Source organism: Muntiacus reevesi, chromosome 10 (assembly GCF_963930625.1).
Source record: "Muntiacus reevesi chromosome 10, mMunRee1.1, whole genome shotgun sequence".
Classification (NCBI taxonomy): Eukaryota; Metazoa; Chordata; class Mammalia; order Artiodactyla; family Cervidae; genus Muntiacus; species Muntiacus reevesi.
In genome coordinates, this window is record NC_089258.1 from 16,730,732 (window position 1) to 16,753,229 (window position 22,498).

The 22,498-nt window shown below is 50.5% G+C and overlaps 1 protein-coding gene across 9 annotated transcripts in view; it reads left to right on the forward strand.

Annotated features, from left to right (window-relative positions):
* The window catches only part of WNK2 (WNK lysine deficient protein kinase 2), a 146,152-nt gene that overhangs the window by 57,893 nt on the left and 65,761 nt on the right, over positions 1-22,498 (forward strand). For 8 of the 9 annotated variants that reach the window (XM_065946745.1, XM_065946744.1, XM_065946747.1 and 5 more), the window contains exons 8-19: positions 2,704-2,986; positions 6,259-6,461; positions 8,933-9,088; positions 9,469-9,660; positions 11,103-11,657; positions 13,828-14,118; positions 14,668-14,717; positions 15,506-15,674; positions 15,761-15,877; positions 16,241-16,411; positions 16,673-16,718; positions 17,212-17,331. In XM_065946745.1, coding sequence (XP_065802817.1) covers positions 2,704-2,986; positions 6,259-6,461; positions 8,933-9,088; positions 9,469-9,660; positions 11,103-11,657; positions 13,828-14,118; positions 14,668-14,717; positions 15,506-15,674; positions 15,761-15,877; positions 16,241-16,411; positions 16,673-16,718; positions 17,212-17,331 — 2,353 coding nt within the window. The remainder of the gene's footprint in view (positions 1-2,703; positions 2,987-6,258; positions 6,462-8,932; positions 9,089-9,468; positions 9,661-11,102; positions 11,658-13,827; positions 14,119-14,667; positions 14,718-15,505; positions 15,675-15,760; positions 15,878-16,240; positions 16,412-16,672; positions 16,719-17,211; positions 17,332-22,498) is intronic. The other variant, XM_065946748.1, reaches the window with a different exon arrangement.

The window sequence follows — 22,498 nt, forward strand, 5'->3', positions numbered from 1 at the left end:
GTGTGAATGCCCCGGTTGTTGCTTGTTGCTACTCCTGTCTCCCGGCTGGGCCTTGTAGGTCAGTGCTGGTGCTGCAGCCCTTGGTGAGGGTCTAACTCCCCTCCCTTCCCTTCCCCTCCCCTCCCTTCCCCACACATCTGTAATCACCAGACCCAAAACTGGGGTCTGAGGCTCTCCTTCCTGGGGTCCTGCTGGTAGCTGCCTGAGCCTCTTCTGGGCTGTCCCTGGAGACAGCCTGAATTGGGAATTCTGAGACTTCCAGAAACCCCAGCCTCCTGGCAGCTCTGCTGGGTGGTCACTTGCCGATAGCTTTAACCCAACACAGTTTTAGGACCTGGTCCCCATTCTGGGGACCTGTTGTTAACGCCTGAGATTAGCGAGCGTTAAGTTTTTGAAGATGATGAGGCTGCTTTTCTGAGGCTGCTGGGGGTGGGAGGAGGCTGATGGGATAGCTTTCTCTTCTCCCTCTATCATCACCTTCCAGCAGGTCCTGTGGGGAACATGGGAGGTGGGGGGCGCTGGGGGTGGGGAGAGGATGCTGTGAGGTGGCCCAGGTGGATGTGGATCAGAACAAAGATGCCCCCATGGCCGAGAAAAGGGTAAGTTCTTTAGGGACCTGGGCTGGCTTTGATCTGGAAGTGACCCCTTGGGTAGACCCCCCCAAGGGTGGGAGGGGAGGGGGCTTGGAGCCTAGCCCAGGATTCTTGTGTCAGTGGTACCAGCCCTTTCACCTTCACAGCTTCCAGCTAACAGGATGCCCCAGTGTGGCCAAATTCTCTCCTGATTGGGAAAAAATAGAAGGAACACTTCGGAGAGGATCACTAGGTGGTGACTGTGAAAATGGAGACTTAAGGAAAAATGGGTCATGGGCAGAAAATAGAAATGGCAGGCAGGCGCGTCTGTGGGATGCCTTCTTCTCAGTGGCCTCTGGTCAGGTTGGCCACGTGGGTAGCGCTGAGGGTGGGCGCTGAACCTGCTCGGCCTCTTCAGCGAGTCCTGGCCGTGGGCACAGCCCTGGTTGCACCTCCGCCTCCTGGGCTGAGCCTGGTGGGAGCCTCTGGGTGGACATCCGCACGGTTCATTCTGTCTGGTGGAGTTGTCTTCTGACAGGAGTCTTTTGAAGTGATCACAAACTTAGAGGAAAGTTGCAAATGCAGGACAGGTCTGTTCAAGATGACTCTGGACCCTGAATATATGCATGTCTGCTTCCCACAGATGGGGCCTTGCCTCACAGCTGCCTCAGCTGTCAGAATCCCAAGAGCAGCCCTGCCCTTCCACGGGGCTGGAGCTGTCCAGTGATGCCTTCATGGCAAGAGTGGCTTCATGGGAGAAGGTGATCCACAGGAGGGAAAGAAAGAAAGGGAGAAACAGAGAGACAGGCTGAGAGATGGAGAGGCAGAGGCAGAGAGGGCTGAGAGGCAGAGAGACAAACCGCTTGTGCGTGGCAGTCCTCTGTGTAACCTCCTATCGGCAGCAAACCGAGCATTTCTGCCTCCACAGACCAGTTCTGCTTCTCCTGTGTGCGTTTGTGGACGTGTCCTTCAAACCATCACGGTATCACTTTATTTTCGTGCTCGGAATGCCCCAGATTCAGCCAGTGGGAGGCCTTGGATGCTGGCTTCCGTGTTGTCCTGCTGTCTGTCATCTTCCCAGCATGTCCTCGATTTCAGGCACAGTGAGATGTCTGACTCCCCCCGCCCTCTCCCTGAAAGCCTGGACCTGCCGTCTCATGGGGCGTCCCTGCACCGTCACGGCAGCCGGGCTCCCGTTGTTGGCTGTCATGGCCCCAGGCCCACTCCGTGGGTGGCTCAGAAGCACGCACTACACCGTGTATTATGGATGCTCAGATCTGGTGTATTTATTATGTCTGTTGTACTTTGAAAACTGTGAGTTCACACCATTCCCATCCAGCCCCACAAGGTTTGTTCTTTTGTTTTCTCTCTTTTCACGTGGGGAATCCCACAGTGATGGTGAAGAGCCTGGCTTCTGCTGTCGCATGGTTTTGCCACAGGTATTCTCAGAGGACACCATGATGTTTCCTAGAGATTGTTGACTCCTTTACAGATGCTCTCAAACGCTCTGTTGGGTGAATTGGGTTCAGAGTTTTGCTCGGCATGGGTACCCACCTTCCTGGTCTCTTGTTACTAAATGTACTTCTTTTCTCCCAGCCTCTGTGGTTTCTCAGAGAATGCCCAGGACGACACTGGGGACAGTGTTGGCTGAGGCTCCTTGTACTTGTCCCTGAGCACACAGATGCAGCCAGGACCTCCTTCCTGCCTTTGGCCAGCCTGAGGGAGGGGCTCCGGGAAAGTCCTGGGGCCCAGCCACTGGGAGTCTGCCCTGTGTTCTGGCCCTGCCAGAGGCAGATTGGGATCTCCCTTCCCCTCACACACCTGGCCTATGGTTACAGGCATCTGCTGTATTGCCACAGACCCAGGAGCTGGATTACTGTAGGTTTAGATGGTCAGTCTCCCCGTGGATCTACAGTCAGTGGTGGGAGGATGCTTACTTCCGGGATGATGAGAGTGTCCATGACAGGGATGAGCTTGGTAAGCTTGGTTATGGGGGTGAGGGACCCTAGGAGGGGACTTGGGGCAGAGACTCCTCAGGCAGGAGGTGGCAGTGCAGGTGTCAGGGTCCCCTGGAAGTGGGGATGTGCTGCTGGAGCTGATCCTAGTGATGACATGGCGATTTCCTTTGCAGATTGAGTCAGGATTTTTCCATGAGAGTGATGTGAAGATTGTGGCCAAGTCCATCCGTGACCGTGTGGCATTGATCCAGTGGCGTCGAAAGAGGATCTGGCCAGCGCTGCAGCCCCAGGAGCAGCGGGAGCTCGGCAGCCCTGACAAGGCCAGGGGCCCACCCACGCCCCTGCAGGTCCAGGTGACCTACCACTCGCAGGCCGGGCTGCCAGAGTCTGAGGAGCCCGAGGCCGACCAGCACCTCCTCACCCCCGCGCTGCCGGCCAGCGCCACCTCCCTGGCCTGTGAGTGCTGCCTTCTCCAGGCGCCCTCTCCCCCTGCACCGCCCCTCCTCTCACCCACATGTGGGTATGAATGATTGGTATGGGCACGCATTTCTTCAGGGAGGGATTCCCCTGGGAGGCATCCCCATGTGGCAGAGAGATCTGTGACCAGAGGCTCCCTGAAGTCTGGCCTCCCAGGGCAGACTCAGAACTGAGCCAGTGGGTCTGGAGCTGACTCAGTTCAGCTACTCATCCCCTCCGGAGGCTCTCAGCCCAGCCTCACAGGGCACCTGAGGGGCTATCCCTCTGCCCTGGATTCCCTGACCGGTGGAGGCGTCTGAGCCGCACGCTGTGGTTCTGAGGTTGCCAGTGGCTGCAGCCTCCAGTCTTGCTGTGGTCTTGGTTGTGAGTTTTACTGCTTCAATTATCCGTCCCCAAGGTTACCTCCCTTCTGGTCCTGTACTTGTGACCTTTAGTATGTTTCCTTGGGAATGCTACCGATGGATTGGTGAGAATTACTTTGTACCTGACTTCTTCTCAGACCACTGGAAGGGAGAATCCAGTGTCTTCTTGAAGTCTGAGTAGAAATTCTGCCTTTACCCTCACTATCTTAAAAATTCAGCTGTGAGCCATGGATGGAGGATGTAGCCTTTTCTGTCTGTTCTGTAAATAAGTGTGGAGAGTTGAGCTGCCTGCCCAGGCCACGATTTTAGGTGTTTTTGTGTGGAAAGACCAAAATAGTCTGTTTATTTAATAGTTACATCCTTTCTTTATCAGTAGAATAGCTAAACATTCTTCAAAGTAGGCTGTTTAAATTCAAACCAGCAGCTGGCTGTCACTTTAAGACAAGTTGCCAACTGTTTACTTTTCTCCTACCTGCTCAAGTTTGCTTTGGAGAATAGAATCATTACATCATTACTACACTTTCTGATAAACCAAAAAATTGATTCACGAGTATAAACTTTTTGTAGGAAAAAGCTTTCCACACCTGGCATACCACTACACACTTTGAGAACATAATTTTTGGTTGAGCAATTTTTAGGACAGGAACTAAGAAATCTCCTTTTGTTGAGCTTTGCAGAGATGCAGTCTGGGACCTAGAATAGGCTTTGCTGTGGTAAGACGTCGTGATACAGGCTTGACCTGCTGCATGGACGTGAATCGACAGATGAGTTTAGAGTGGACGTGTGTCTGCACACGGATCCGCTTCCTGACTGACTAAGTGTGAGGAGTGTGCTTCATGTCACAGCCATAGTTCTCAAAAGCATTTTTACCCATTTATTGTATTGGGTTGGCCTCAAGGTTTGCTTGGGTTTTTCCAGGACACCGAACAGAAAAGCCCAGACGAAGTTTATGGCCAACCCAATAATTTCTTTAAAGTAGATAATATAGTCACATTGTATAAAATTCAGAAACTCCAAGAGGATATACAGCAAAAGCCGGTTAATTTTCTTCCCTGGAGGTCGCTGATGTTAAACGTCTTTTAACTTTCACTTCCAGAGATTACACCTTCCAGACATCATCTGGACACATGCACGTGTACACACAGGCACCGTGTCTCCCTGTGATCCACAGTCCAGCATCCTGCACATGTTCTTCTGCACCTTGCTGTGGGTCAGAGCAGAAAGCCTGTGCTCAGCCATCCCTCTGGCCGCAGTGCCTGTAGCCGGCTGGACCACGCTGGCTTCATAAAGATAAACTCGTGGGGACAGCAAGCAGCACACATGTCACTATAGAGGACCTGGTCTTAGGTGACAAGATGGGCACACGGACTTTCATATATTAGCAGGTGCAGCGAGTCTCAGATAACTTCCCGCTGTGCCTTCTGTAAGCTACCCACCACAGTCCCGATCAAGCTCGAGCCAGCATCAGTGACCATGAGAACACAAGTTTTCCATAGCTTAAAAATGATTTTTTAAAGTAATTTTTATTATACAAATAAACACATTCACTTAAAAATGTAAAATGTCACTTACATGGTTAAAATCACTCTACTTGGAACTGGTCTCGCTCACTCTGGTGCACTTACTCCGTCTCTATCTTTCTTTCCCATGCCCACACTCTCCATTTCTCATGTGCACATACATGGTCTGTTTCTGTCTGTCTCTCTCCCTCTCTCTAAGTAACAGTAACGACTAGCCACCTCATCAGAAATCAGAGCCACTTGTTTAACTGGTTTTTCACAATCAAACCTCACTATTCATAAGTCTTCCTGGGTCAAAATAAGTTCTACTCAGCTCTTGGGAAAAATTATTTTATTGCAAAGCTAACAAGAGTCCTCTTGTCCTTTATTTGTTTAAAGTGAAAACTGAAAGTTTAAATCCACACTGAAAGGTGTCCTGTAGAACTAGCTTGGTGTTCATGGATGGCGAATCCTAATGTTTAGGTAGCTTTTGGAATCTGGAGGCGGTAAAACAGAAACGCCACTTCAAACAGGTTTTTGCTCTCTGTTCTTGCCTGGCACGACCATACAGGTGCCCGGTCCTCCCAGGTGTGTCTTGGTGAGACCAGCTGGTGGACCATGGCGGTCCTGTCTGTGTCACCTTGTACAGGCAGCTCCTTCCATCTAGGCTGGGTTTCACAGGCCAGTCTAGGCTTACCTTGGGTGAGGCTGGCCTCTTGGGAGGCTGCAGAGCCTTTGGGTCCTCCTCTCATGGCCTCCCAGTGGGGCAGAGGCCTTGTCAGCCCCATTTTGAAGCCACCTTAGACCCGAGCCTGTGAAGTGAGGGATTAGATTTGGACCTAAGTCTTCCTAATTCAGGCTCTTTGCTGTGGTGAATGGAGGTGGTCAGGGCCCTCTCCCACTATAAAACACAGCTGGTAATTATGTCCTCCACATGACTGCAGCTTTTCCTATCTTGGACGTTCGATCTTCTACCTTTGAAGAGCTGAAAGTGCCCACTTTCAGGGCCAGGGCAGGTGCCAGGTGAGATCCCCACCTGTAAGCTGGTGGAAGTGGCCAGCCTGCCTACAGAGGATGGTGTGAGTTGCCCACCTGGGATCCATGGCAGTCCATGGTGAGCACCAACAGGTGTCAGACAGTATGGGGTATGGGCTCCCAGGGCCGTTTCCGGGTGGTGCAGTTTTAGCCTCTGTATAGGTGATTGTTTGAAATGATACACATTTATTATGTTTGTGATCTGGAAATGCAATCAAGTCTTGTTTTACAGAAGAAAACACATGGACAAACTGTCCCACGCTTGCATTCCCTGGGACTCGACTCGTGTGGCGTGCTGTGGGGGTGATGTTTGGAGGTGCCTGCTTTGAGCCGTGCTTTTTTCCTCCCTCCCCAGCGGACAGCACGTTCGACAGTGGCCAGGGCTCCACGGTGTATTCAGACTCGCAGAGTAGCCAGCAGAGTGTTGTGCTGGGGTCGCTGGCAGACGGAGCGCCACCCCCCTCCCAGTGTGTGTGCAGCCCCCCTGTGAGCGTGAGTGATGGGCCCGTCCTGCCACATAGCCTGCCCTCCCTGGGGGCCTACCAGCAGCCTGCCACGGTGAGTCAGCCCGCCCCTCCTGGCCAATCTTCTTGTCCACAGGGCCGAGAGTCTGTGGTGGTCCATTCAGCCTGTGCTGGCCTGTTGTCAGTTCGGAACCATGCAAAAGTGGGCCTGTAGGAGGTCCATCCTTGCTGGTAACTGCAGGGCTGTAGGCTGGAGCAGCCTGTGATGTACCCTGAAAGACCTGCTAGATGAGAAAATCCTGAAAGCAGAGCCCAGTGACACCCGTACGTACAAAGCTGTGATAAAGCTGCGATAAAGCTGGTGAGGTCCTGCCCTGTGTGCTGGGCCTGAAAAGTATCTTCTGACTGTTGCAAAGGCGATGGAAAAGCATCATTTGTAGCCCTGAAATCTTTGATTTTGTCTCAGTGTCCAGCTTCACCGAGAGAGTGTTAAGTATCTCCCGGTATTTCTCCTCTGCTTAATACGGCCATTAAAAGTTAGAGGTATGAAAACAACCAAATCATAGGAAATGTTTTCAGTGATGTTTCAGAAGTGGGATTGAATGGGCCGCATGCTTTTCTGCCTGTGGAAAAATCTGTAAGATATGGAAAGCCTAAGGCTGTTAGATGAGATGGAAATTGCTAAATGAGGGAGTCACATTTCATTTATTGTTTTATTTTGATTTTTTCTAATGCCAAAGAAAGCAGAACAATTGCTTGTCTCCCAGTCCCCAGTCAGTCCCAGAGAAGTTGCCCTTGAGCCGGGCTGCGGAGAGGGGTCCAGAAGGAGATTTAGATGCTCCTCAGGCCCAGAAGTGGTCAGGGCTGTGCCTCTGCCCGAGGAGCCTCTCCTGCCTGGTCCTCAGTTACCGCGGAGCCCAGACGTGCTCTCACTTCCTCCCTTTCGCGTGTCCTTTCGATCATGTGCTCTCACGCTGTGGCTGCCTTTTGGGGCTCCCTGAGTGCCAGGTGCCAGCCTTTCCAGCCACCTCTGTCTCTCTTCCCTCCCCTCCTGTCTGCTCAGCCTCAGAAAAGTCCCCTTGGAAAGACAGCTGAAGCGTTTGGCTCTGCTCACTGGAGCCCAGGATTCATTTGCAGTTTGCATTTTGCAATTTGACTCATTTCACACAATTAAGTGAAATACGATTTTACAGCAGGAAGAGTTCCCTGCTCAGAGCCGCGGTTCTTGGCTTTAGGTCGCCCATGCCGGGGCTGAGCCAGACCCGTCCACAGGCCCTCATCCCCCCTAGGGTAGGTCACACAGTGTGGTCTCCACCCAGGCCCCTGCAGTGCTGTGCGTGTCCTAGGTTTGGCTCACAGGCCAGGATGCCCGAGCATGGGGAAGTCGGGGGCCAGGCCGGGAAGCACCTGACATTGGCTGGGGTGCTCTCTCCCATCTCTAGCCGATTTATGCAGAAACACCTTGGACAGAAGGGGTCCCCAGGGTGCACCGAGGGTTCCTGGGGAGTGTTGCCATGGTAATGTGCCCCTAGGACCCAGGGAAGCAAGGGCACAGCCAGTGGAGTCAGGAATACAAGCTGCTCCTCCTCTGAGGCTTCCGGGCTGCCTGAGCACCTGACTCCCACTGGGCCAGGGACTGCGGCTCTGGGAACATGTGCGCGGGTGACTCATTCTGCCCTGTGGCTTCAAGTAAATGCAAAGGAGAGATTCCATCCTACCCCACGCTGCTTTTCATACAGCATTTACTGTGAAAGATGAAGTGAGTGATAATGGTTTTGGAAATGATGGTCACCTGTTTCATCTAGAAAACCTCAAGTGAGAGAAGCTTCTGATGTCAGTGTGTTCTCAGCTTCAGAAGTCATCTCTGTGTTTTTTTCCATGGCTCTCACCTGCTCGCACCCCTAGTATTTTGAAGTAAATCCTAGACAGAAAGATGTTTTGCCCCCAAGATATTTCTGTCTATATCTCTGCAGGATCAAGACTCTGAAAACAAAGCCCAGTACCATTATTGTGCCTAAAAAGGGACAAGTTAGCAGCATCAAGCATCCAGTGCTCATATTTCTGACTCTTTCCCACTCTGTGCCTATGCTTTGCCTAGTGTTGAAGGCTTACATCTGTGGCCTCGTTTCTCTCCTGATGGCGAGTCATGGGAGACTTGCAGCTCTGCAGAGCACCCTTCTCTCCGGCTCTGTCCTGCTTTTTATCCCCATGTTTCCCTTTTCTGTTTGTGAATATATCTGCATGTACACCTTTTATTCAGCTCTGTAAATGAGAGATGTGTGCGTTTTAATCTTTCCCTCAATTAATGCCATCACAAGCGTTTTCCAAGGTCCCACAAATCTCTTGGTTGCATGATACTCTGTGGAACTGAAGTTCTAGCACATTCCCTGGTTGGGAGGTGTCGAGGCCATCACATCTTGCTTCTGCTGAATCCTGTTCCTAGGAAAGTGTCCCTGGCAGGATGGCAGACGTAGGGAATGAGAGGTGGGTCCCTGAAGATGGTGAGTGTGTGCTTGACGGCGGTCCTTACGGCAGCTGCTGAGTGTGGCTGTGTGCTCTTTGCAGTCTGGCCTGTCGGTGGGCTCTGTCCCACCCCCCACCCGCCCTCCGCTCCCACAGCAGCCTTTCCCGGAGCCGGCCATGAGCTTCACCCCTGTACTGCCGCCGCCCAGTACCCCTGTGCCGACCGGCCCAGGCCAGCCGACAGCGCCCACCCACCAGGTGAGTGCTGCCTGCCCTCCTTATGGGTGCCATGGGTGTCTGGGTCTCCCCAGACCCTGCCCATCCATCTCGGCTGGCCTGAGCCCAGGGCCTGTGAACCTCCTGGCAGGTCCAGGCCCGCTGTGCCCCTTCTCTGCAGTTCCCCAGGGCCTGGGGTGTAGACGGAAGTGGGGATGGGGCTCTTGTGTCTGTGGAGTTCAGGGTTACACGGCATTTGGAAGGCCCCCATTGCACAGAACGGTCCTCTCAGATCTGTGTGTCCTGGGCTCCAGGCTGGGTGTTTGAATATGTGTCACTGTGCGTATGTGTGCATGTGTGTTGTGTCTAAGTATATATCTCAGGAGGACACTGGTCTAACAGAAGCCCCTCTCTCTTTCCAGCCTTCTCTCCTGGCCCAACCGGTACCCTTGCCGCAGGTCCTGGCCCCACAACCTGTGGGCCCTCTGCAGCCAGCGCCCTCCCACCTGCCTCCGTACCTGGCTCCAACCTCCCAGGTGGTGGCCCCTGCTCAGCTGAAGCCTCTCCAGATGCCTCCGGCGCCCCTGCAGCCACTTGCTCAGATCCCCCCACAGGTACCTCTGTGTCCCCTGCCCTCCAGCCTGGCCTGCTCCCCCAGCCTGACTGGCCAGTCCTTGTCCTCCGGGCACGTGGGTGCCTCAAGAGAGAAACACTCCCTGGTGACAGGATGGCTGGGCTGGCGTGTGCTGCCTTTGACTTCTGCCCCAGATGCCTCCAAGATTGGGAAAGGTTTAGTCCAGTGTTAGGCCAGCAGAGCCAGGATGGAGCTGTGAGCACAGAGCTTTGGTCACTGTTCTCCATGGAGCTACCTACCCGAGACTGTGCGGACCATGGATTCTTGGGGGTCCAGTAGACAGCTGAGCAGCTTGCCCACTGGAGAGATTGGGCGGTCTTTGGGAGAGCATCCTGTGACCAGTATCATGTGATAGCATGTGGTTGATACTTGGGTGCTCTTGCTCAGGCTAACATTTTTGGTGGTCATGCATGTTTCTAGTGAATCTTGACCACAGGACGGCTTTCATTTCATGGGTCCCATTGTTGTGAGTTGGCAGGGCTAGGATGGGAAGCGCTTCTTTGTAGGAAGGATGTGAGTGTTCCTACGGTTCCTACGGTTCCCCCAGAAGGTTCTTTCACTATTACCTGTCACCTGCCTTGTCCTCATCACTCCTACATTGGAGTCACTTTTAGCATCTACTTAATCCAACATCTTGCTCCCAGTGGTCGTGGCATTTAGTAGCTTTTCAAATACACAGAGGTTAATTTGCATATTTTCTGTCTTTAATTGCACAAAGGTACATGTTGTGTGATGCTCATGTGTCTATAACCAGAAAGGCTTTATTTTAGAGCTGTCAGAGAATCTGCTGAAATGTTTCAAGTGCTAAATCCACGAGATGTCTCCAGAATGAGAGACCAGACACGGAAGGTTCTGGAGCTCTGCTGTTGTGACATGCCGCTCTCTCCCAGGCCGCATGGCACAGGGGCATTCAGCCAGCAAGGAGAGGCTGGAAGATTTGCTTTTTTTTTTTGAGATAACTTGTCAAAGAATTTGGTCTCATTGTGAATTTACACAGATTGGAGGGAATCAGCCAAAGTAATTTCAGATATTTGGAGCCAGTCTGGTAGCTCAGATAGTCCTGGTACTTCTGAATGAGAACATGCCAAAGCTGGGTATCTGATGGTCACTTTTATGAGCCCCAGTATCCTTGCAGTAACCAAGGAGAGTGGTCCAGCCTGAGACTCTGAGGTGGTGCTAACTGGGGGCTATCTTGAAGGTCGTGTCTACATCCCACACCCTTCTAAGGCCTCCTGCCTTTCCTTCTGTTTGAGTGTCGTATATACTTGGTCTCGTTTAAATTGGGTTTATGCTTTGGTTCCCTTCCACAGCAGCTACATGAAAAGTGCCTTGGGGGCAGAAGCTGGGGGTGATGTGGACCCCCTCACCCATTGCAGTGTGCTGCCGGCAGGGCCCAGTCCTAATGTGCTTGTTCTCTTGCAGATGCCTCCTCTTCCTGTTGTCCCCCCCATCGCTCCACTGGCCGCAGTCGACAGCCTCCCCACAGCCCTTCCTGACCTGCCAGCCACCAGCGGGCCCACCGTGCCTCCCCCCTCTCAGTATTTCTCTCCAGCTGTCATCTTGCCAAGCCTCCCACTCAATGCCACCACCGCTCCCCTGCCTGCGTCGCCGGCTCTGCCCCTGCAGACAGTCAAGCTGCCCCACCCCGCTGGGGCACCGCTGGCCGTGCCGTGCCGGACCATCGTGCCAAACGTGGCGGCCACTGCCACCGCCATCCCTCTGCTGGCTGTGGCCCCGCAGGGCGTGGCCGCCCTGTCCATTCACCCCACTGTGGCCCAACTCCCGGCGCAGCCCGTGTACCCGGCAGCTTTTCCGCAGATGGTGCCCAGCGACGTCCCGCCTTCTCCCCTCCACGCAGCGCAGACTGTGCGGGCTGCCGCTCCCCAGCTGACACCCCCCGTGCTGCCACAGCCCCACCAGCCAAGTGTTGCCCGCCTTCCGGAGCAGGCTGCTCCGGCTGCCAGTGCTGGGAGCCAGGTAACCCACCTGCTGGCCAGGGCCCATCCATCAGGCGCTGGGAGACCCCTTAGCACAAAAGGGGCTCACAGATCTCTGCTCCTTCTCAGGACCTTCACCCGGGTGGCAGAGTGGGAATGAACAAGCAGGCAGTGGCTTGTTCATTCCCAGTGTGGGGAATGACTGCAGCGTCTCACCCGGTATGGGGAATGTCTAATGCTTCCTCTCACTTCCCAGCATGTGTTAGGAGCCTTGGGGACTGGGGTGACTAAAAGCTTCGCTGTTGGTTTCTTCCCAGGTATTGGAGGAGCTGTCTTGGGGGGGCAGGGAGCAGAGGGTCCCTGGCTATACTGGGCATTGTGGCTTCTGCCTTCACGTGGATAGAGTTGGCAGTCTTGGTGCAGCCATGTCAGCCCCTCCGTGGGTGCTGGAGAGGCTCACACTGCCTATCTTGTTACCTGCCAAAGAGTAGTAGGTGGACAACCCCCATCTCTGCAGTCAGCAAACGAGGAAAATAGGGTTCTTTTGGGGTCTGTTGGTGATGACCTGGGCAGTGTTGGGTGTACATGGGCTACTGGTTCTAAAGTAGTCATGGCAGACAAGGATAATGTCTCAGAGTCAGGTGAGGGCCATGGGCAGCTTGTTGGGCTGCTGGTGAAGGGACATGCCCCTTGCTGGCTGGGAGGACCTCCCTGTGGCTCCCACACCTGCACATTCCATGCGCATTTTGTAGCTCTAAGCCTGTTAGCCAGCCTCCTGTGAGGGGAGGAGGTGGACTAGGGCTCTCACCTTAGGGGCGGGGCTCTCACCTGGGCATCCCCTTACCTAGGGAGCCTCTTTCCTAGGGATCCTCCCACTTGGCCCCACCTTGGCTCTAAGCCTCAATGGCCATGTGCCAGTGGGCATGTCCTTTGCCTTTTAAGCTCAGGCTCCTGCCCTTTTGATTTTGTCGTGAAGATTCATACTGAAAGTGTGCTATGGGGCCAGGTGTCCTCCTAACTCATTTTGCACTGAGTCCATTCTAGAATGTGGCACTGTCATAAGTATGCATGGATTCTCCTGGATGTTTGTCCCTGATTTTGAGAAGGAGTTTGTACTCGGAGAAGGAAAGGGTGATTTTCATTGCCCAATAGGCTGGTGCTTGTTTCAAAACCAGTGTGAGGAAGCCGTTGTCAGTCCAGTGCCCTGACTGAGCGACCACCTCCCTAATCTCTTACTTAGAGTAACACTGACTCAGGCCTCAGGGTCATTTGGGGGATGCCAACCAAGGGCTGAGTGGAGGCCTGGGGTTTGTGGTATCATTGCTGGGCCTGTGTCTTGCGCCCTGTGCTGGCCTGGCACACTGCTGGCACTGGGTCGTCTGCTTAGCCAGCGGCTAGAGAAGGTGTGGGTGCTTAGAGGTTACTGCCCAGGCCTGGTGGCCTCCCTGCCGTCTTGCTGACAGAGGGTCTGGGGTTTACTGATGAGCTAGGCTGGCCGCCCAGAGGCTTTCCTGTGCCAAGGGAAGAGACTCCCCTGGAGGCTGGGGCATCTGTCCAGGAGAGAAAGTTCCACGGCTAGGCTGTGGCTTGCACATCTCACCCCACATGCCATGTGTCTGATCAGTCTCATACTTGTAGGCCCTGTAGCAGGTCGTTCCCATTCCCAACCTCAACCCCAAACTGGGGCCCTTTCAGGCCGTGGCTCTTCTTCAACCTGTCTTAGCCTCTCCCCCGAGAGCCTTTGAAGAAGGAACAGGAGGGAATCTGGCCCAGTTCCTAAGTCACCCCATGGAAGGCTGAGGTCTGCAGCCCCCCTTGCTCACGGCTGGGATTGGAACACAGGCTTTGACCTGACAGGCGGCTGGGGTGGAGTAGCTTGGTGATCTGGCCCTGCAGGCTGGTAGCAGGGAGCCCAGAGAGGTGCTAAGTGTGTGCCGCACTTCCAGCTTCTCAGCCTGACATAGAATGGATGAAGTGCGGTTTTAGATTTGACTTTATACACACGGGGACGTGAGAGTGTCTTGTTCTTGGTTTTGCTAAGTCTGCTACACGCATGCTGTGATTTGCCTGTGGGATGTGGGTGGGTGGGGCGGTTCGTCCTCATCACCTGCTCACCCCCTTGGGTGATGGAAGCGCCTGCTTTGGTCCAGGACCCTCAGGGGAGGTGATGGCCCACACCCCAATCGCATCCCTGTCCCCTGTGTCCTCAGATCCTGCTTGGCCACCCGCCTACATACGCTGTGGACGTCAGCACCCAGGTCGCCACAGTGCCCGCGCCTGCCGCCGTGCTCTCACCACCTCTGCCGGAAGTGCTTCTGCCTCCTGCCCCCGAGCTCCTGCCTCAGCTCCCCGGCTCCCGGGCCCCAGTGATGACGGCTCCTCAGAGCGTGCCTGTCCAGACCACCGCGCTCCTGCCTCCTGCTAACCTGCCGCTGCCCAGTGGGCCTGGTATCCCTGGTCCCTGCCCGACTGTTCAGCTGACGGTGGAGCCAGCCCCGGAGGTGTGTGGCCCTCCCCTCGAGGCTCACCCTGATTCCTGGCCCCAGCATCACTGCAGCCCTCCTGTGCCGTGACCTTGCGGCTCAGCCCTAGAAGTCGTGAATATCCTCAGGAAGGTGGAAGTGTGTGTCCGGGGACAGCCACAGGTGCTGTTCTCCCTCTGCTGTCCCTGGATGGATGTCACATTTTCCTTAATCACACATCCAGCTGGAGACCCTGATTTTTACACATGGATGCAGAGTGTTTTTCTTGGAGGTGATGGGAAGAACCGGTGATAATTCTTCCTGGGCCATGTGCTCCCTCGTAGGGATGATCGAAGTGGGTTAGCATGTTTGGAAAGGAGGTGGCCCCAGCTTTTAGGAATCTGCTTGGCTCTAAGTGTTAAACATAAAATCCCTCACTCCTGCCAGCCTGCGCGTGATTTGCTCTCTGCAGTCAGAAGGGAGTGGGTGGCGGGCTGGGTGGTGATGGTGGGGAGACGGCAGACTGCATGCGGCTGTGTCGCGGGGGAATGAATGTGACCTGGCCTCCTTTCCGTGGTTTTATTTCAGGAGCAGGCCTCGCAGGACAAGCAGCCCAGCCTCCCTCAGAGTTGTGAGAGGTAATGGCACACTTTGCCCTCGTATGTCAGAGCTTCTAACAACGGCGCCCACTTCCAAGCCTGACCTGGGGGAGCCTCAGGGAGCTTCTCTGGGGGGTTTGTCAGTACTTCTTGTTGTTTGGTAGTCAGATACTCCCAGCTGTATTCTGGGTCCTGGTGCTGGTTTGCAGTGCTGAGGGCAGAGAGAGGCTATGAATGGAGAGCCACCAGATCCGGGGACTGTGGAAGGCTGGAAGAGCAGGGCAGAGTCCAGCCCTCATCCCAGGTCTCCCAGCACCTTGGGTGTGGACAGTGTTTCATTTAGGGAGGGAGCTGGTTACAGGAAGTGATCTTGTGTCCCACCCTCCTGGTAATGCCAGCACCAAGCTCAGTGCTCTGCAAACTGCTAGATGCCACAGTAGCTCTCCACCTTGTTGGCGTGTTCCCACTGCTGTCCAACAGATGGGGGAACCAAGGCACAGGGGGTGGGTTGTGTCTTAATCCTGACCTATACTGTGAGCTGATTAAGTGTGATCTGCAGGTCAGGAGCTGAGAAGACTTAGGTCCTGGGTCAGAAAGGTCATATGCTCCGTATGACCCCAGCACTGTCTAGGACAGATATTACAGGGTGAGGAGAGGCAGTGGGCTCAGGGTCCCTCAGTTGTGCATGGCCAGCTTTAGACCCTCTGGGTTTTCCACCTCGTATACCCAGACAGTAAAGCTTCTGGTGGTTTTCTGGGAAATCAAGTTTCCCACGTGAGGCAGGCTGGGTTCCCCTGAGTGCTGTAACAGTCTTGGTTGTCATGTAGCTACGGAGGCTCTGACGTCCCTTCTGGAAGAGAGATGAGTGATAGCTGTGAAGGTGCGTTTGGTGGGGGAAAGCTGGAAGGCAAGGCCGCCCGGAAACATCACCGCAGGTCCACGCGTGTGCGCTCCCGCCAGGAGAGGGCCAGCCGGCCCCGACTGACCATCCTGAATGTGAGTAGCCAGGCAGAGCAGGCCGGCGAGACAGGGCAGGCTGGGCGCGGCGTCCTCCCTGGTCTCACTGCCCGAGTGTCCCTTAGGTGTGCAACACGGGTGACAAGATGGTGGAGTGCCAGCTGGAGACGCACAACCACAAGATGGTGACGTTCAAGTTTGACCTGGATGGGGATGCACCTGACGAGATCGCCACCTACATGGTGAGGCTAGGTGTCCTGCCTGGGCACGTGAGCCCACAGCCCTGCCCCTGGGACTGTGAGGCTGTCTCCTTGTGTCATGGGGCACATGCATGCCAGCCCCATGGAGGGGAGTACTGGTTGCCAGCCTTGCTTGTCCTCCCCCCTCTGCCAGTGGCTGCCTCTTGGAGATAGCATTGGCCCATCACCTGGAGGCCTGCTGTGGCTTCTTGCTGAACTGTGTAGCCCTAATGTTGGCTCAGTGGCCGTGTCTCCCCTCTTGGCTTTAGTCCCAGCGTAGAAACCAAATAAATCCATCCGTGAAGATGCTATGCGGCCAGTGGCCTGAGGCACAGCCCCAGCAGCAGGACTGATGTGTTATTGCAGGTAGAGCACGACTTCATCCTGCAGGCCGAGCGGGAGACATTCATTGAGCAGATGAAGGATGTCATGGACAAGGCAGAGGACATGCTCAGTGAGGACACGGATGTGGACCGTGCCTCCGACCCTGGGGTGAGCCCGCCACACCTCAGCACCTGTGGCCTGGGTGCTGGGGAGGTAAGTCCCCATTATGAGGTCCTGGGAGGGTCTGGGCCTACTTATACCCCAGCTCCAGGCTCTGCGAGTGGAGCGCTGTAGCTAGAGGAACCTGTATGCCGTGCAGTGTCGGGTGAGGTGGCCGGGAGGGTAGGCGCCTTCTGTCCAGTTAGAAATGTCCGAGCTCTTGAGGCCCCTCAGATGATTTGAGACAGTGCTGTGCTCTGAAGAAAGTTCTTGTTCCATGCAGTCAGCTGAGTTCTGATCCTTTACCTCCTTCAGGAGAATCGCCAATCCCAAGCAAACGCCCCGGTGTACCAGCAAAATGGTATGTCTCCCTTCCGGCTGTCCCTGCCAGTCAGACATGCATTTGGAGGAGTCATGTCTGCCACTGTCCTTTCTCTGCTTCCAGTAGGCATTTGATAAGGGCCCCCCACTGAGCATATTGCAAGGGGTTTTGGCCATCACACTGGGGGGGTGCTGGAGTGTGAGGTGAGCATGTCCCCATCTGGGGACAGCTGCCCTGTCTGAAGAGCCATGTCCGGTCTGGGGGGGAACTGAGCGTGGTGTGGACTCACTGCCCTGCTGGTCCCCCAGCCGGCATTACCACTTCACTGATGTGCTTCAGGTGACCTTGGAAAGAAGCCCATGCTGGGGGGATGTGTGAGAGCTTCTAATGCCAGTGAGGGGCCCCTGAGCAGGCTGCACATCCTCCCCACTGGTGTGAGATGAGGTCCTCAAATCCCCCTTTGACAGCTCTGATATTGGCGGGAAGGGGTCACCCACTCACTCTCACCAGCTGTTTTTGTCCTGCTTCTTAGTCCTGCACACTGGGAAGAGGTGGTTTATCATCTGTCCGGTGGCCGAGCACCCAGCAGTGGAGGCCCCCGAATCTTCACCCCCACTTCCTCTGAGCTCCCTGCAGCCAGACACCAGCCAAGGTATGAGCAGCCAGAACTCCCAGCCCTTCCTCCTTGATAATTCCGTCTGTCTCCTGTGTATTGCTCCACATCATCTCATGGTCCTCAGTCTGACTTGACTTGTGCTCATGTTTTGCCAGCATGTGCTCTGTGCCGAACAAAGTGCCAGAGCCCCACCCTGCACTGTTGCCCCAAAGCCCAGAGCAGTCTGTGGGGCTGTGTCCTTGTCTGTATCCCTGTCCCAGTTGTCCACCAAATAAGTGAAGTCAAGGTGGCTTGGGCCTGTCAGTTACCTACACAGTGCAGGTGAGGCACTTGGGTTGCATAGGTATATGCTAAAAAGTCTCTGCCCTTGCCCTGTCCTACCAGTATTTTTGTAGGAAAAATTCTCAAGGAAAATCAGAAAACATTTTGATATGAACAAGAATAAAAAAAAATATTAAAATATGTGAGATGCAGCTGAAACAGTAATTAAAGGGAAATTTATAGCACTAAATGTTTAGAGGAAGAAAGAGGTCTCAAATCAATAATCCAAGTTTTCACCTTGAGAAGTTAGGAAAAACTAGAAAATCCAAAGCAAACAGAAGGAAAGAAAGAAAGGTAAGAGCAGAAATCAATGACATTTGAGATGAAAACAATAGAAAAAAACAATGAAACTAAAAACTAATTCTTTGAAAAAAATAAAGATGTTTGGTCTCTTGTAAGACTGACAAAGAACAAGACAAAATACCACTGTCAGGGAAAAAGGGAGACATCACTATAGACTCTGTATAAAGAGATGCTGATCATGGAATCATAGTCATGGACTATTTTGAACAAACCTACACACATTTATTTGACAACTTAGCTGAAACAGACTAACTATGAAAGCCACAAACTACTAAAACTCATCCAAGATGGAATAGATAACCTGAATACTCTTATACCTATTAACAAGATTGAATTTGCATCAAAAATATCTCCCAGATAGTTTCACTGTTGAATTCTATGAAACATTTTAAAAAGGAAATAATACCAATTCTACAGAAATTCATCCAGAAAATTGAAGAGAAAGGAACACTTTTCAAGTCGTTTTATGAAGCCAGCGTTGCCCTTATATCAAAACTACATAAAGGCAGTACCATAAAAAAAAAAAAAGAGTGACAGACTCTATTGTCTATTTTATCTGCTCTCCTAATCTTTCAAGGATATAGAAGGGGAAAAAAAAAAAACTCAGTAAAATGTTAAAAAGTCAAATCTTGCAATATAAAAAGAATATGCCGTAACAAAGCAGAGTATATCCTAGGAAGACAGTATTCAAGAATCAACTAATTCACCATATTAATGTCAAAGGGACTCTCATTTCCTTACAAAGGGAAAAGTACACGATCATATCAGTTGATACAGAAAAAGTATTTGACAAAATACAACACCCATTCATGATAAAAATGCTCAGCAAGCTAGAGATAAAGGGAAAATCCTCAACTCGATAAAGGGCATCTACAGAAAACTGACAGCTAACATCATGTTTAGTGATGAAAAGCGAAATGTGTTTTCCCTAAGATGGGGGTCAAGGCGTAAATGTTTAATCTCTCTTTCTATTCAATGTCATGCTAGAGATATTAGAATCCAGATAAACAAGAAACAGAAATAAAAAGCATGTATATTGAGGACTTCACTGGTAGTCCAGTGGTTGGAAATCCATGTGCCAGTGCAGGGGACACGGGTTCAATCCCTGTTCTGGGAAGATTCCACATGCCACCAGGCTTCTAGGCCCAAGCACCACAACTGCTGAAACCCAGGTGGCCAAGAGCCCATGCTCTGCAACAAGAGAAAGCACTGCAATGAGAAGCCCATGCCCTGCAAAAACAGAGTAGCCTCCACTCGCATAACTAGAGAAAACCCGTGTGCAGCAATAAATCTGGCTATGCTGGCATCGCCAAAAAAATGTTTAAAGTCGTGAGGAGTGAAAAGGAAGAAATAAAACTGTTTCTGCAGCTAGTATGATTTTATGTGGAAAAAAATCACAGTCATTCTAAACAGAAACAACTCTGAGAACCAATGAGAGAGTTTAGCAAGATCATAGGATATGTAGTCAACAACAAAAATAACTGTGTTTCTATATGCTGACAGTGAACAATTGAAAATAATATTTTGAAAGAATACTATTTACAGTAGCTAAAAAAAGATACATAGTTCTAAATTTAACAAAACACATACAGAATCTGTATAGTGAAAACTATAAAGTAATGATGAAATGGATTAGAGATGATCCAAATAAATAGAGAAGCATACTGTGTTTATGAATTAGAAGATTCAGCAGTAACAATGTTGATTTTTTAAAGAATTTTTAAAGAATTCAGCAGTTCTTCCCAAAGTGTTATATAGATCTAATAGAATGCCAATAAAAATTCAAATGGTAAATTTTGTAGATACAGACAGGCTGACTCTAAAATTTATATGGAAGTACAAAGGTATAGCTAAAGCAGTTTTGAAAAAGGCAGATGAAGTTGGAAGCATCATACTACTCAATATTAGGACATTATAATGTTACAGTAACCTAGAAAGTATAGTATCGACAAAACAATTGATGCATAGATCAATGAAAAAGAATATAAAGCCCAGAAATATATGCATAGAAATAGTCATTTGATTTTTTGACAAGGATGCAAAAGCAATTCTATGTAGAAAGGATAGTCTTTTTCAACAAATGGGGTTAAACTAGTTGCTCATCCACGTGCACTAATTGAACTTTGATCTATGCCTGACATCTTTATGCAAAAATTAACTCAAAATATATTGTATATCCAAACGTAAAATATAAAACTGTATTATAATTTTTGGAGAAGAACTTTTGTGACCTGTGCCAAGGGAGTCTTTAGATCTAACACCAAAAGCATAACCCATAAAAGAAGAATGGATAAATCAGACATCATCAAAGTAAATTCTTTTGAGCTGTTAAAACCGCTGTTAAGAGAATGAAAAGACGATCTACAGACTGGGAGAAAATAATTGCAAGTTACATATTCAGCTTAGTATTTGTTCCCAAATATATAAAGTACTCTCAAAACTCCTAAGAAAACAGCTCAACTGAAAAATGGACAATGGACTGGAGCAGACACTTCCTAAAGAGACTATGAGGATGACAGTTAAGCACATTAAAAAAAAGTTAATCTCATTGACTACCAGGGAAATGCAAATAAAAGCCATAGTGAAGGATCATCACACACTTGTGAGAATGGCTAAGCTAACAATACTTAGTTTTGTGTGGATATGGACCAACTGGATCTCCCATGTTAGTGGGAATGCAAAATGGTACAGCTATTCTGGAGAATATTTAGTTGGATATTTTAAAAATCAAAGATATACTCAGTATCTAACACAACAGTTTCACTACTCAGGGAGAAATAAAAACTCATGTTTACTAAACACTTACATATAAATGGTTATAGCAGTTCATCTGCATAATTGCCCAAACTGGAAACAACCCAAATGTCCTGCAGTGGGTGATTGGAAAAACAGATTATGGTGCTTTGAGAAAGAAACAAACAATTGACACATGCAACAGCATGAGTGAACCCCAAAGGCATACTGAGTGAATGAAATCTGTCTCAAAAAGCTGCATACTGGATAATCCTTTTTTTAATGACATTCTCAAAAAAACTGTCGATACCAGATCACTGTTTCTGAGGAGTTAGAGATAGGGGGAGAATGTGAGTATAAAGGGGTAATAACACAAGGAAGTTTTTTAGGGGTGATTGAATTGCTATGCATTACAGTAGTAATTATATGGATATATGTATGCTAAAGTTCTCAGAATTCTGCAGCTAAAGAAGTCCATTTTACTGTATGATAATTTAAAAGTGAAAAAAAAATTTACATATGTTGAAAGAAAGTATGTAACCTGGCAGATAATGAGGCAAGATAGCATGAAAGAAAAGCAGCAACAAGAACAGACGATAAAAAAGATCCTCAGACTTTTACTTTAGGTCACGATGGAGAATAGGCACTGGATTTATTTTCCCTTAAAACAACTGAAAAAGCACGCAAAATATACAAAACTATGTTTTTTAAAGACTTTGAACATTAAAGAGTGAATGACATTGATCCCTGCAAGACTGAAAAAACTCTATGATCATTTCAGCTGACTGCACTGAGAAAGTTTTCACAATCCCAGAGCAGGGAGGGAGGGACCCAGGTAAAGCTCAGCAGATTTCCCATAATGAGGAGACTGACCTGAGAGTCTTGGGAAGTCCAGGAGCAGGAGTTCGTGTGGGCAGAACTCGTTTTGGAGAAGAGAGAGCACAAAGAGAAAAGTCTCTGGATTGACAGAGGATTCCCTTTGGTTATTTTGCAGAGTACTGTGTGTGAGGAAACTAGCCAATGCCAGGAAATGAACCACTCCAAAGGATTACAGGGACTATATATAAAGAGACTACTATAACTTGGAGAAGGAAATGGCAGCCCACTCCAGTACTCTTGCCTGGAGAATCCCTTGGACAGAGGAGCCTGGCGGGCTACAGTCCATGGGGTCGCAAAGAGTCGGACTCGACTGAGCGACTTCACTTTCACTTTTTCTTTCTACTATAACTCATAGTATGGGAATGTCTGTTCCTCTGAAGGACTTACAATTCAAGGGCCATTGGGTAGAGGACTGACAGGGGCCTTGCCTCTGTCGTAGAGAATAATTAGCCCTAAATTAAAATTTGTTCTTGTCCTGCTGAACAAATCTTAAGAGCAAGATATCAAAAGATCAAGCCAGAGTAGCTTAACCTCATCCCGTAGCAAAGAATGTTATTAGGAATACAAACTCATACAGCACCCAAGAAGGCAAGTTTTACATTGTCTGATATCCAGCTGAAATGATCAAGCAGGACAATATGAGAAAAATTCTTCATTCTAATGAACCCATAGCTGACAAAGCTGTTAGAATTAGCAGACAACCACATTAATACAGTTAATTACAGCTGTATTACATATGTCCAAAAAACTATAGGAAAGAGATATAATTTATCATATTGATAAAGTAGTAAAGAAACAGTCCATAAGATTATCTAAATAAATGCAGAAAAAGAATTTCACAAAATTCAACAACTACAAGTAGCCTCTGCAAACTCTCCATGAACAATACAGAGTTAAATCTGATAAGATATCTGTAAGACTGTTCAGTAAGTACTGCAAAACAAAGTGGATGGAAGCTAAAGACCTA